The 14,523-nt window shown below is 50.8% G+C and overlaps 1 protein-coding gene across 8 annotated transcripts in view; it reads right to left on the bottom strand.

Annotated features, from left to right (window-relative positions):
- Positions 1–14,523, bottom strand: part of RREB1 (ras responsive element binding protein 1) — a 213,912-nt gene that overhangs the window by 11,140 nt on the left and 188,249 nt on the right. For all 8 annotated transcript variants that reach the window (XM_053601279.1, XM_053601278.1, XM_053601280.1 and 5 more), the window contains exons 9-10: positions 13,165–13,354; positions 9,243–12,156 (exon numbers count right to left, since the gene is read on the bottom strand). In XM_053601279.1, the coding sequence (XP_053457254.1) occupies positions 9,243–12,156; positions 13,165–13,354 (3,104 nt within the window). The remainder of the gene's footprint in view (positions 1–9,242; positions 12,157–13,164; positions 13,355–14,523) is intronic.

Here is a 14,523-nt window from a genome sequence, read left to right on the forward strand (position 1 = left end):
TTTGACTTCAAAAAACTAAAAGAAAGTTAACAATGAAACCAAGATTTCTATGTTTAAAGTAAAAATAATAGCATCGCAATTAAAAGTATTACACAATAATAAACAACAAAAAATAAAAGTGAATGAAGGGATTTCAGAGCACTGCAAGAAAACACCTATATTTTACCACAAAGAGAAAGACACCATTTAAGGATTTTTAGCGTGACTAGTATACTAGTAAATCAAACGAGCTGAGAAGGCCCTCCCAGTAGGCTCTTCAAATGTGCCCTGCTCCCACTGTAACTGAGGCAAGAACAAGAGGGCTGGGGCCCACAGTTAATGCCTCACCCTCTGGCCACACCCACTCCTGGGGCTGGGGGTAGGCTCTTGAACTACCCCCTCCAGATATCTCTGAGGGACTTTGGGAGGAGGCAGGGGGGGGTATCAAGGAGAGCCCCCGCCAGGGCGGCCCCTTCCGACCTAGGTGGCTGTGGTCCTCCCACAGAGAACTTCCCAGGACAACTCCTGTCTGACTTGCCCAGACATCCTGCAGTGACCTCTACTCAAGGTCACTGCAGTCTTAGCTGGCAAGAGAAAGGAGGTCTTCTCATTACATTAAAGGCTCTTTGTTCCCCTTGCTTGGTAGTAAATGAGTGACCAGCACATAACGAAATCTGCATGAGGTCATGTGCTCCACTTGACAGATATACACATGAGAACTCTCTGGCAGGCCCTGTGTCGCCCTCAACCCCACAGACAAGACAACCTCTGGCAGAGGAACAGCCCTCCCTCCCCAGGTTTTCTGGTCTATCCTCTCCTTTTATTTGGATTCCTTTTGTACTGTAAATACCAGGTTTCAAAATGCACCTGAAGTTCTGTTTCAACTTGTCCTGGATGTGAGGGAAAGAGAAAGGGGCAAGAGGAAGGAGAAGGGGAGTATGGCTGAGGAAGGAGGAAGGGAAGAGGGGAGGGGAGGGGAGGGGAGGAGGAAGGGAAGAAGGGGAGGGGAGGGGAGGAGGAAGGGAAGAAGGGGAGGGAGGGGAGGAGGAAGGGAAGAAGGGGAGGGGAGGGGAGGAGGAAGGGAAGGAGGGGAGGGGAGGAAGGGAAGAAGGGGAGGGGAGGGGAGGAGGAAGGGAAGAAGGGGAGGGGAGGGGAGGAGGAAGGGAAGGAGGGGAGGGGAGGAAGGGAAGAAGGGGAGGGGAGGGGAGGAGGAAGGGAAGAAGGGGAGGGGAGGGGAGGAGGAAGGGAAGAAGGAGAGGGAGAGGGGGAGGAAGGGAAGAAGGGGAGGGGAGGGGAGGAGGAAGGGAAGAAGGGGAGAGGAGGGAGAGGGGGAGGAAGGGAAGGGGAGGGGAGGGGAGGAGGAAGGGAAGAAGGGGAGGGGAGGGGAGGAGGAAGGGAAGAAGGGGAGGGAGGGGAGGAGGAAGGGAAGAAGGGGAGAGGAGGGGAGGAGGAAGGGAAGGAGGGGAGGGGAGGAAGGGAAGGAGGGGAGGGGAGGAAGGGAAGAAGGGGAGGGGAGGGGAGGAGGAAGGGAAGAAGGGGAGGGGAGGGGAGGAGGAAGGGAAGAAGGAGAGGGAGAGGGGGAGGAAGGGAAGAAGGGGAGGGGAGGGGAGGAAGAAGGGAAGAAGGGGAGAGGAGGGAGAGGGGGAGGAAGGGAAGGGGAGGGGAGGGGAGGAGGAAGGGAAGAAGGGGAGGGGAGGGGAGGAGGAAGGGAAGAAGGGGAGGGGAGGGAGAGGGGGAGGAAGGGAAGAAGGGGAGGGAGAGGGGGAGGAAGGGAAGAAGGAGAGGGAGAGGGGGAGGATGGGAAGAAGGGGAGGGGAGGGGAGGAGGAAGGGAAGAAGGGGAGGGGAGGGAGAGGGGGAGGAAGGGAAGGGGAGGGGAGGAGGAAGGGAAGAAGGGGAGGGGAAGGGAGGAGGAGGAAGGGAAGAAGAGGAGGGTAGGGGAGGAGGAAGGGAAGAAGAGGAGGGGAGGGGAGGAGGAAGAAGGGAAGAAGGGGAGAGGAGAGGGGGAGGAAGGGAAGAAGGGGAGGGAGAGGGGGAGGAAGGGAAGAAGGGGAGGGAGAAGGGGAGGGAGAGGGGGAGGAAGGGAAGAAGGGGAGGGAGAGGGGGAGGAAGGGAAGAAGGGGAAGGGAGGGGAGACGAAGGGAAGAAGGAGAGGGGAGGGGAGGAGGAGGAAGGGAAGAAGGGGAAGGGAGGGGAGATGAAGGGAAGAAGGAGAGGGGAGGGGAGGAGGAGGAAGGGAAGAAGGGGAAGGGAGGGGAAGAGGAAGGGAAGAAGGGGAGGGGAGGGGGGAGGAAGGGAAGAAGGGGAGGGAGGGGGGAAGAAGGGGAGGGAGAGGGGGAGGAAGGGAAGAAGGGGAGGGAGGGGGGAAGAAGGGAAGAAGGGGAGGGAAAGGGGAGGAAGGGTAGAAGGGGAAGGGAGGGGGAGGGGAGGAAGAAGGGGAGGGGAGGAGAGGAGGAAGGGAAGAAGGGGAAGGGAGGGGAGACGAAGGGAAGAAGGAGAGGAGGGGAGGGGAGGAGGAAGGGAAGGAGAGGAGGGGAGGGGAGGAGGAAGGGAAGAAGGAGAGGAGGGGAGGGGAGGAGGAAGGGAAGAAAGAGAGGAGGGGAGGGGAGGAGGAAGGGAAGGAGAGGAGGGGAGGGGAGGAGGAAGGGAAGAAGGGGAGGGAAGGGGAGGGGAGGGGAGGAGGAAGGGAAGAAGGGGAGGGGAGGGGGAGGAAAGGAAGAAGGGGAGGGGAGGAGTGAAGGGAAGAGGGGAGGGGAGGGGAGGAGGGAGGGAAGAAGGGGAAGGGAGGGGGGAGGAAGGGAAGAAGGGGAGGGGAGGGGGGAGGAAGGGAAGAAGGGGAGGGGAGGAGTGAAGGGAAGAGGGGAGGGGAGAGAGGGAGAAGAGGTGGTGGGGGAGGGGAGGAGGAAGATGGAAGAAGAGAGGATTAGAGGAGCAGGGAAGGGATGAGGGGGATCCAGGAGAGAAAAGATGGTGGTATACTATTTGCTGTATCATCAGGTTCTTCCTCCCCCAAAGAAATTAGATTCTGAGGTCTCAGTTTCTGATCTTACAGGGCAAAGGTTTTGTGTACTAACAAACATGACTTCAGAGTCGTAACCTTGGGATTGCCACAATCACACACAAGTCAAGAACTACCAGAAAGAGTCAACCAGCACAGCTCCCTGGAAACACAAATCACACGGGGGGCCTTCAGACTTTGTTTTGATTGATATCCACAGAAGCCTGAACTAATGCAAGTGCCCAAGGCCATTTGCACACTGTGAATGTACAGCAGGGGCCTGGCACCTGGGGGTGAGCCAAAAAGGGCCTCGTGTGTTCCCAGAAGAAGGACGGACCAGCCTAGACTGGCACCGCCACACTGCACAACTCTAGGGGTGCTGTTCATACACAGTGCAAAGGTGTGGATCCAGCACCACCAACGGGACAGCACCGCCACACTTGGGCATCAGGAGTAGTCAAAGACAGGACATTTATTCTCGCCAGAGCTGAAAGATGCTTTCCAAATCTCCTTGGGAGCTTTTCAAGAACATAGATGCCGGCAATAATTAAAGACCACAGATTCAGAAACCCGGGAAAAGGCAGAAATCAGATACTCAGAAACCGGGTCTGTGTACTGAGGAGCTTCCTCAAGGGTCCCCCGCATACAACGAGGAATACCCACTGAATGCTTTAATTTTCCTCTAACCATTCTGCAGGTGTTTTCTGGTAAATTTATAAAAAAAAAAAATCACATTTAAGAAAAATACATATCACACTTTAACATTACCAGCTGCAAAGTATTTCAGTGTTTATGGTGCATCTTTCAAATTATTTTTGCTTTTCATTAAAAATGGAACACGATAATTAATAATTTCAAGTAAGAACAAAATACTTTTCCTTTAACATTTTATTATTAAAAGGCAATATCACAACTTCTCTGAGCCTGGCCAGACAGAGGGGAAGGAAACCAGGCCAAGAGGAAAACAAAACAGATGCTCATGACAGGATTTTTTATTTCAAAGAAAACCACTTTTTTTTGCTGCCACCTATTATGTGATTTACTCTGTAATTTTCACAATGGTGAATGTGTAACCTTCACAACTGTTTAAGGCAGCTAGGCTGACATCCCATGATGAAGATTCCTATGAATGCTAAATTCAGGACAATTTAATGATCCCAATTTAATTATGAAGCTTCTCGAGTGTACCTAAGGCCTGTGACATCACTCCCCCTACCCCACGTGACTGTTACAAACATCAGCTAGCTAGTTTTCATTCTTATTTGACAGGCAAGAAAGGAGAGGCAACTTGCACTAAATGATGTTATCTGGCAAACCTTGAGGCAAGAGCAAGGGGGATGAGACGAGACTGTGACCTTGGCCACAAAGACCAGGAACGCAGAACCAAAAATGTCACTCTTCATGTTCCAAAGAAAATCAGGTTTAGAAAGGTGGGTTTTATATATATATATAACAAAGATGGAAAACCTGGGAATTGCTTCTCTTTTAAGACGACACAACTTAAGGCACCCCCCTCGGCCCGCTGGGCCTCCTCTTCTTCCCTCTGCCAGCCTTGTGTGAAGGCTCCCCTCTTTGGGTATTTTCTTTCTCTCTCTGGCACAAGTGTACATGGGGTTGGGTGAAAATGGCTAACGCTGCTACTTAACAGAGTTTAAAGCAGCCAAACTCAAGTGGCGTACGAGGAGCTTCCCACATTCAGGTCTGGACATCTTGCTGATTTAAACTCCGAGGCTCGTTGCCCATTACCCATGGGAGGGTGAGGGTAGGACTGTCAAAGAGAAGAGGCATCTGTGAGAAAGTCTGTGTGAGCAGGGGAAGCCCAGAATGGACATCCCAGGATCCCAACTCAGTCACGGCAGGAGGAGGAACTGGGGCAAAGGGAAGGAGGAAAAAAAATGAGGACAAAGGCCGAAACAGACCGGCTGAGTTTGCTGGCATGCCCTCCTCCACCCGTGGCCTAAAAACACACAAGACAGTCCCAAGAGGTAAAGGCAGGAACAGTGCACTTTTGTCTCCAGAGGGGGTAGCATATTCAGGGAGAGAGAAGACACCAGAAACTGTACTCACGAGCAGGAAGCTGGGGGCTGGGAGAAAGCTGGAAAGTGTGGAAAGCTGGAAGGCAGAGAGGCAGGTGTGTGGGGAGACCGTGCCAGGGGGTATGAAAAGTTGACGGCCACGCCAGCTTCCTTATCAGACACAGTTCCTGGAGCCCAAGCCCAGGAGCCAGAAAGGGCTCAGGCCACACACTCCTTGCCTGCAGCCAGCAGGTGGGTCTCTCACTGGACACTTAACATCAGGTCTGTTTTTGTGTGTGTGTGCAACAGTCTTACATTGTGTTGCCCTCAGTACAGTGCTGTAGAGTCATAGCTCACAGCAACCTTGGGCTCAAGTGATTCTCGTCTCAGCCTCCCGAGTAGCAGGGACTACAGGTACCCACCACAATGCCCAGCTGTTTTTAGAGATGGGTTCTTGCTCTTGCTCAGGCTGGTCTTGAACTTGTGAGCTCAAGCAGTCCACCCGCCTCAGCCTCCCAGAGTGCTGGGATTACAGGCGTGAGCCACCTGCCTGGCCATCAGGTCTGTTTCTTGATGCCCCTATATGGGACAAGTCAACTGCAGAGCAGGTGTGTAAGACAAAGTAGAGACAGTGGGGTGATTCCATGAATTTGCTGACAGTGTGGAAGAGGTGACCTTCAAGGTATAGACAGTTTGCTTAAACTCACTCTAAAACCGGATGCTGCTCAACACTTCTGGCTGGAACTCAGCTAGATATTAAAACAAAAACTGTCTTCCCTGTATAACACCTTTGTTTGCAGAGTAGTTGCAAAGTCAATGTTTAATTTCTTGCCTAGGCAGCCAGGGGTCCACAGAGCTCTGAACAACATCAGAGCCACTTCCCAGAAAGTCAGATTTGTGGCAAGAGGGGCTGCTAAGAGGATTTCCTACATTCCTTCCAGTTCTAACACTCAATGAGTGTGAAATGTTCTCCCTCACTGGCACTGGACATGCACATGATTTAATAAAGGTGATGCTGAGATTGTCCCTGGAAGCTGGACAGTAAGGAATAGCAAAGGAATAATGGAGCCCAGTGGGTAGAAACCTTTCAACAGCATCTATGCATGTCACTAGTAATTCTAGGGTCATTAAATCTTTAGTTAGTTATCAGCATTCTGATCCACAGTGATGTTCCTCCTCTATCTCAAACCGCTTCCCAGTCTTCTGCAGACAGACTCGTGAGGATACAGGGAGGCATGTAAGGTGCACCCTGTCTGCCTTCACAAGGAGGTCCAGCCAGCCACATGCACCCTGACCCTAGGGTGCTCCAGGGCACCACAGGCAAGTTATTTAGCTCCTCTACCTAAGGCTCAATTTCTTCCTGACAAGATGTGGACAATATTGCCCTCACACGACTGTCATGAAGACTGGCTCTTAGTAGGTTTCTTCACCCAACCAAGACAGGATGTCGGGGATAGAGCCAAAACATTCACATCTATTAAGGTTATCAGTAAACTATAAAGAGAAAGGAGGCAGAATACGTTCATATTTATACCCACCCCACTGTAAACAAACCTCCTCCTTTCTTGCTTGGTTTGAGATGCTACCAAATTTTAGACCAACGCTGATAATTCTGGCATCTGAAAGCCAAATAATCATGAGTGGATTCACAAGTGGGAACATTCTATCAGGCATCTGCAAAGACACAGCCACAACTCTTGAAAGGAAATACTGGCTGCTGCAGTCCCCTCAGGGAGACCATCCGTTTGCTGGGAATGAAAACGTCCAAAAATAAATGGCCCAATCTGGGGGAAATGCTCACAGTAGCCACTAAGATCAAGACTCTCATCTGGGGAGGCTGGGAGGTGCAGGGGGAAGGAGATGGAGGGTGAGAGCCAAGCCAGCCATCAGATCCAGACCATCTGCTCTCTGAAAAGCAGTAACAGAAAGACTCACTTGTCCAGAGACTCTCAGTAAGCAACTAACAGGTGTCACCCAAAATGAGGAACAAAAGAGACTACTGAGTGGGCCACTTTATCTTGACGATGCTTTTGCCTTCCTGAACTGCTGACATCATTACAAGGGTTACTTTGCTTTGTCAGGCCTAAATTATTTCAGTGGGAAGAAAATAACAGCCTGAAAAGGCAGTATGTACTTCACCAACCTAGAAATCCTGGTTCCTGGATAAGCACGTCTCGTTTACTACTATTCGACTCCTGGATTCAAAGCTCCACCACATTAGAGAGAAATGTTGACTCTATGTGGTAATCTCCGTATCACTAATGAGGCCTCAGGGAGGCCCCAACCCTCCTAGCTTCCTTTCCCTCCCCTGGCACCACTCTGAACACTGTCCTGGGCTCCAGCGATAGCTCTGTGGCCCCCTCCTGCTGCTCTCCCTTGTATAGCAGAAACAGCCTTCTATGAGCTTCTCCAAAGCTTCATGGGATAATCAACCCTAAATAATATGTTTTCACTTGGGCACAGAGCATGGTTCACATTGAATTCCCACTACCTTCTCCTCACCATACTGCTGTGAACCTCCTGGCCATCCACTTAAATCTGAATGCAAATGAACAACAAATGATTTTTTTAGTATTATCTCAAATACTACCAAGAAAGTAATTACATTAAAAAGTATTTGGTGTTTATCTGACATTCAAATTTAGCTGTATTTTATCTGGTAATCCTATGCCTTATATACAGTACCATTTGGTTATAGGTTCCATCTATTTATTAATATTTGGGGTTGTAAACTCTGAAAGGATAAAAAAAGAAAAACTCAATTAAGAAAATTAAGTGGGGTGGCACCTGTGGCTCAGTGGGTAGGGTGACGGCCCCATGTACTGAGGGTGGTGGGTTCAAACATGGCCCCGGCCAAACTGCAACAAAAAAAATAGCCAGGTGTTGTGGCGGGCACCTGTAGTCCCAGCTCGGGAGGCTGAGGCAAGAGAATCGCCTAAACCCAGAAGTTGGAGGTCGCTGTGAGCTGTGTGACTCCATGGCACTCTACTGAGGGTGATAAAGTGAGACTGTCTCTATAAATAAATAAATAAGAAACTGTCTTTAACAAAAAAAAAAAAAAAAAGGAAAAGTTGGATAGCAATTTGAATATAAGAAGTATCAGGTATAAAATTATTTAAAGTATTTCCCTATCCTAAGCGTCACTTAAATCAACTTCTGGAAATTAATATTTTTAATTTTTAAAAATTTTAAATTTTTATTAGAGACATAGTCTCACTCTGTCACCAAAGCTGGAATGCAGTGGTACAGTCACAGCTCAGTGTAGTTTCAAGCTCCTAGGCTCAAGTGATCCTCCTGCCTCAGCTTGCTGAGGAGCTGGGACGACAGGTGTGTGCCACCATGCCTAGATAATTTTTAAAAAACATTTTTTTTTGAGAGATAGGGTCTCACTATGCTGCCCAGGCTAGTCTCAAACTCCTAGGCATAAATGATCTTCCTGAGTCAGCCTCCCAAAGTGCTGGCATTCTATGTGAGAGCCACCACAGCTGGCTTGAACCATACTTTTGGGCTATCATTTTGGCAATTTAAGTCTGTTACTTACAATATTATTCATAATTGGGTGTCTCTCCAGAACAGCTGACAATTTTAGTATAAAAAAATTGAAAAAATAATTCTACCACCACCCATTTGCTATTCACAATAAATGGGACAATACGACCACCTTAGTGAACAAAAAGAAAATGACCTACTTCAAAATTTGCAATATTTCTCTTTAAGAAAATATGGTAGTCAAAATAACTTCACAGAGTGATCAAAATTTAAATAGCTATACTGAGGACACCAAATGGAACATCTTGTGTCAAAGCACCAAACTCACTATGCCTCAATACCTTGAAAGAAAGCTGGGCTTTTCTGGAGCCCCCTCCAAGCTTAACAAGTAGATCATCACATTACCTTCCCAAGAAGGGGTGGGGGAGATGGAAGTGAGTGATCTGAGGGCCTATAACCACTTTCACTGAAAACATCCCATAATGACCGTTTCCCTTCACCAGCAAGTCTTAGAGGGTTCAGCCCATGGATGCAGGCCACTGTGGGTACTAAAAGCACATGGGAAAAACTCACAGGACCACGAGGCAAGTCTGTGGCCTTTGAGACTGAGGAAGAAGTGAAGCCAGGAGTGAATGGATTGTGGGAGAAGGGCCCCTCACTTTCCACCCTATCCTCACTGTGCCACTGGCTGGAGCAACCCCTCCCCCCCCAACCCACCAGGAGGTAGGACTCACCGCCTGGGAACCCAGCAGGTCCTCTTACCAGTGTGTGTAAGCATGTGCCTCTGCAGGGAGCTGGCCCAAGGGAAAACGCGGGGACAGTGGGGACAGTTGATCTTCTGTAGGCAGTTGGTGTAGGAGTTCCGCTTTGCCCTCAGCAGCTTCTCTTCTGGGGGGCTGCCCTGCTCTTCATCACTGGGCCCATGGTGGTCAGTGGGGGCCGCAGCCACCTCATCCTGAACATCCTCCTCTGCAGGCTGCAGAAATGGACTGAACTTGTTGGTGTCCGTGGTAGCCAGCATCTTCTCAATGCTGGCAAACTCCCCACTGGAGTCTAGGTCCACCCCCCTGCTGTTGGCTTGGGGCCGGCTCCTTGTCCCCCTTTTCCGGCCCCTCTTCTTTGATGAGCCACCTGGCCCCTGCTCAGTGGGTGAGGGTGCCTCTGGGCTGCTGGCAGTAGGGGACGGGTCTCTGGACTCTTTCAGGCTTGTGGTGTCAATGGAGGCTGTGGTGGCTTTAGGGATGGAGCCTCCTAAGCCATCTGAAGCTGGGTTACTCCCGGTGGGTGTGGGCCCTGGGTCTGCCACCTTGGTTTTTAGCAGGGTGGGGGCTGAGGACACGGATGAGATGATCTGGGCGATGGAGGCCAGTGGGGGCAGCTCTTCTGTCACAGGTGGCTTTGGCAAGAGCAGGGGGGGCTTCGGCCTCAGTGGCCGCAGCAAGGCTGAACTACTAAGGAGGGCTGAGTTGCCCAAGAGGGGAGGGCTGCTGACAAGAGCTGAGGAATAGATGGGGACAGCCAGCTGAACAGAGCCCTGGAGGGGCTGAGCATGGGGGTCCAGGGTGGTGGTGGCTGTCGTAACAGCCACTGTAGGGCCTGTGGGGCTTTCCAGGATCCCACTGGGCCCCAAAGTCACTGGCAGGGAAGGGGTGGGTGGTGGACAAGAGGGCTGCTCTCCACTCCCTGCTTCCTGCTCAGGCTTCTTGGCTTCGATGGGACTATCTGGATCCTTGTCTCCTTTCCTGACGTTCTTGGGGATGGACAGGTCAATAGGTTCCATGGAGCAGTCATAGGGGACCAAGGAGGAAGGGCTCAGGTAGGAGGAGCCGTTTTCCTGCTTTACTTGGACTAGGCCCTTCTGAGAAAAGTCCAGGGGCTCATTAAAGTCCACTGCAAAGCTGCTGGCGGGCTCCAACTTGACGGAGACATGAGGCGGCAGAGGCTGGGTGGGGCCCCCGTGAAGAAAGCCATTCTGGGGCTCCAGGAAGGCCGCGAGGGGTTTGTGGTCCCCAAAGGCGGTGCAGCCTCCCTCCTCGCCCCTGCCCGAGGCCTCAGCAGACGGCGCCTCCGCGGGGCCCAGGCCACCGTCAGCCGCCAGCACGTAGCTCTCGATGTCTTGCTCAGGCACGTGCAGGTGCTGCTTGAGAATGTGGTGGATGCAGTTGCGTTTGGCCGTGAAGGAGGCGCTGCATTCCTTGCACTCGAAGGGCTTGCGGCCCTTGTGTCCGCCGCCCAGGCCGCGGCCGCAGTGTGTGCGCATGTGGATGCGCAGGGCGCGGTAGTGCTTCAGGTCCTCCCCGCACAGCCGGCACACGGTGTCCGGGGCGCAGAAGGCGTCCACCAGCTCGGCCGCGCTGCTGCTCACGTACTCAATGTTCTTCTCGATGTCCTTGCGGGTGGCCTTGAGGTGCTTCTTGCGCAGATGCCGCTCGCAGTTGGCCTTGACGGTGAACGGGTAGTGGCAGATCTTGCAGATGTAGGGCCGCTCCCCACTGTGAGTGCGCAGATGGCGGATGAGCGCTGCCTTATCGGCCGCAATGTAGTCGCAGATGTTGCACTGGTAGGGAGAGATGCCCAGGTGGGAGCGCACATGGGCGCGCAGCACCCCGGAGAAGGCGAACACCTGGTTGCAGAAGCGGCAGGGGTAGAGCACCTTGCGCATGGCAGGCGTCTTCTTGCCGCTGGGCGCTGTCATGATGGCCTTGAGCTCCCCCTCGGTGATCTCCTGCTTGATCTTAGCTTCCATGCTCAGCGGCAGCAGAGCCTCGATGATGCTGTCTTGCTCCAGCTGCGTCTTCATCTCGGGCTGGCCGGGCAGCTCCGCCCGCGGCTGCTGCAGGAAGAGCTGCGTGGCTGCGTTTGGCTGGACCCCGGACTTGGACTGCAGCAGGTGGGCGGTGGAGGCTGCTTCCACTGAGCCTTTGAGCAGCTTCAGGGGTGGTGGCGGGAGGCTAGGGCTGATGGAGCCAGGGGAGGCCTGCTGGGCATTGAAGAGAGGCGGGGGTGTGGAGGTGGCCACCACCGCCCGCGGTGTGACTAGGGGCTTTGGCTTCAGAGGGGGCATGTGCTTAAAAATCGCCTGCAGCGGGGCAGCAGGGGCCTTGGAGAGAGGCGGAAGACTGATCTGAGGGGGAGCAGAGGCTGCCATCTTCAGAATCTGCTGGATGTCAGCCAGCTCAATGGCTGACTCTCCAGAGATGGGCTTGACCACAATGCTGCTGTCTGGCTGGATGATGAAGCCCTTCTGGAAGGGCTGCAGGGACAGATGCTTCATGCTCTCCTTGGTTGCTGGGAGGACTGTGAGAGAACTGCCCAGGGAAGCAGCTTCTAAAGGAGACAGACGCAGCATGCTGGTGCAGCCAGGGTCCTGAGGTAGCTGACACTTGAGTGTCTGGAGCTGTATTGCCTGGTTGTCGTCTGGCAGGGGCTCCTCGGCAGGGGCAGGCCTTATATCTTTGGTGTGCTGCAGGCCCAGCAAGGCCAGGAAGACCTTCTGGTCCAGGCCGTCACCAGGCAGGGTCTTGACCTGCAGTTTTTCCTGACCCTGGTCCTCGGCGACGTGGGTCTGCTTGTGCAAGGCAAGCGAGGAGAGCATGGGGAATGCCTTATCGCAGGTGTCACAGACAAAGCGGTGCTGCTCGCTGATGCACCTTCGCAGGTTTGTTTCGCACCAGGCCTGTGTGAAAACCACCAGCAAAAGCAAGGGAACAAAAGTGAGGATGGGAAAGAATCACTGAACAGGGGTGCAAAAGTATTTGTTGTACAGCTGCCCCAGTATACAGCCTTTCTACATCATAAAAAAGGAGGAGACCATTGGCTTGTTGACCCCAGATTGACTAAGGAAAGCCACAAAGCATCTTAAGAATCACATTTGTTTACTGAATGATGTCATTTCTCAGGGTATCTCTCATCAAAGGAGAATTGAAGTACATTTAAGTAACAATATCATTAAGGTAGAATTAATCCTCTTTTTAAGAAATGGGTGTCTTGCAAAACTGATGGTGACAGAGGTTAGAGAACAAGCTACCTCTGTGATTGTGAGACAGGGAACTTGGCCTGGGAGGGACAAGCAGTAATGTCCTCAGGGGATGCGAGGGTGTATGCATAGGTAATAACCCACTAAGCATGAGGCTTGTGCACTGGAAGAACTCCACTATTGGTATCTTCTATCTCAATTTAAAAAATAGGGGGGGAAAGTATTTTCAAAGTAGTAGTAGATGCTTTACAAGTACAGAACAAATATGGTGTTTTTCTTATTCAGGTCAATAATGACCCAAATCGATTTTAATAGAAATTACAATGTTGAAAATATTTATCTGCAATGCAGATACAAAAGAATTTTAAAAATGCAAATGCAAGTTATGATAGGGCTGGGAGGGTTTACAATTCACAACTTTAAATCCCAGAGCCCCAAGAACAGGCAGATGGCATTGATGAGCTGGATTCATACGCAAGCTAATAAAAATTCAACTCAAAGTAAGAGACAGCCCTCCCCTTTTAACCCAATAACCCAAGGAAGACTGAAAGGGACAAGCTGAATTTTAAGAGAAAAGGCACCATGAAAAAGACAAACACCAACTGACACTATCTTAAGGCAAAGCAATGTCCAAGTATGAGGAGTTTAGTCCAACGATGTGGACCACAGAGGCAGCTGCCATTTGGTTCCACAGGCTGCTGAGAATACCTGAGAAATTCGAGGAAACTTCCTACAGGAGAAGTCAGTGAATCCTAAGTCATGGAAGCCAGCAGGAATCGAAGGGTTGTTCTGTATGAAAGGCCTTCCCATTGCATCCCTGGGAAGCTGCTTGTGGACAAGTGCATTGTGGCGCAGCAGGCCTCGGTGTGTTCGGAAGGTGACACAGCAAATGTCACATCTAAGAGAAGAGGGGACAAGACATGAGGTGGCAACTGAGGCATTGTTTCCATTGGCCTTGCTACATTTTTTGTTGTTTCATTTCAATTGAACAAAATAAAAACGATAGGTTATCAAGAAGCCAGTCTGCATGGTGAACACTAAAAACTTTTCTTTTTGATTATAGTTTACCAACTTCTGGATATCAAATCTTTTCAGGCAGTGCAAGATGTATATAAAATGGCCAAATACCCAATGTCTGCACCATGAGAAGACAGCTGGGAATCTGAAGCTACCATTGCTGCTTGTTCCTACCTGAGTCAGGCAGTATAAATAGAGGGATTATATCAGAAGTTTCCCCCTTCCTTAGTTCAATGTTTTCTTCTTACCGTGTAAGTGTTTAAAAGTCAAAAAGCAGCATTCACATCAGCATCCCTGGCATCTGATAGGGATTAAATGATTATTTTAAATTCTTCAACTGAATTAGAAGTGACAGTGATTATGTATCAAATTGTGAAATTATCATCACTACCTGAAAAATAACCACAGCTCTTGTGTACTGAGCCCATGCTAAGTGCAAAGCATCCTGCCAGGGCAGCACACATGACAACCCTAGCAGGCAGGTGCAAGTCATCACCCAACCTCTTAACAGATGAAAACATTGAGAATCAGAAGTGTTAAGTCATGGCTCAGCACCTGTAGCTCAAGCGGCTAGGGCACCAGCCACATACACCAGAGCTGGTGAGTTCGAATCCAGCCCCGGCCTGCCAAACAACAATGGCAACTGCAACAAAAAAATAGCTGGTCATTGTGGCAGGTGCCTATAGTTCCAGCTACTTGGGAGGCTGAGGCAAGAGAATCACTTAAACCCGAGAGTTTGAGGTTGCTGTGAGCTGTGATGCCATGGCACTGTACCCATGGTGACAGCTTGAGACTCTGTCTCAAAAAAAAAAAAAAAAGAAGTGTTAAGTCACATACCCAGTAAGAAGTAAAGGCAAAATGTGAGCCCAAGTTCCTGCTAATCACTCAATCAAAAAACTGTCTCTTTTTCCTGGACAGATTCCCACAAATGCAGCCTACCTGAACATCGTGATAGTGGTCTGGACATTGTTCAAACTTGAGAAAGAGGCTTATATCAAAATCATGACCCTTCACTTTAAAGACAATCTTTGGTATCCTAAATGTTCTGGG

Source organism: Nycticebus coucang, chromosome 9 (genome assembly GCF_027406575.1).
Source record: "Nycticebus coucang isolate mNycCou1 chromosome 9, mNycCou1.pri, whole genome shotgun sequence".
Classification (NCBI taxonomy): Eukaryota; Metazoa; Chordata; class Mammalia; order Primates; family Lorisidae; genus Nycticebus; species Nycticebus coucang.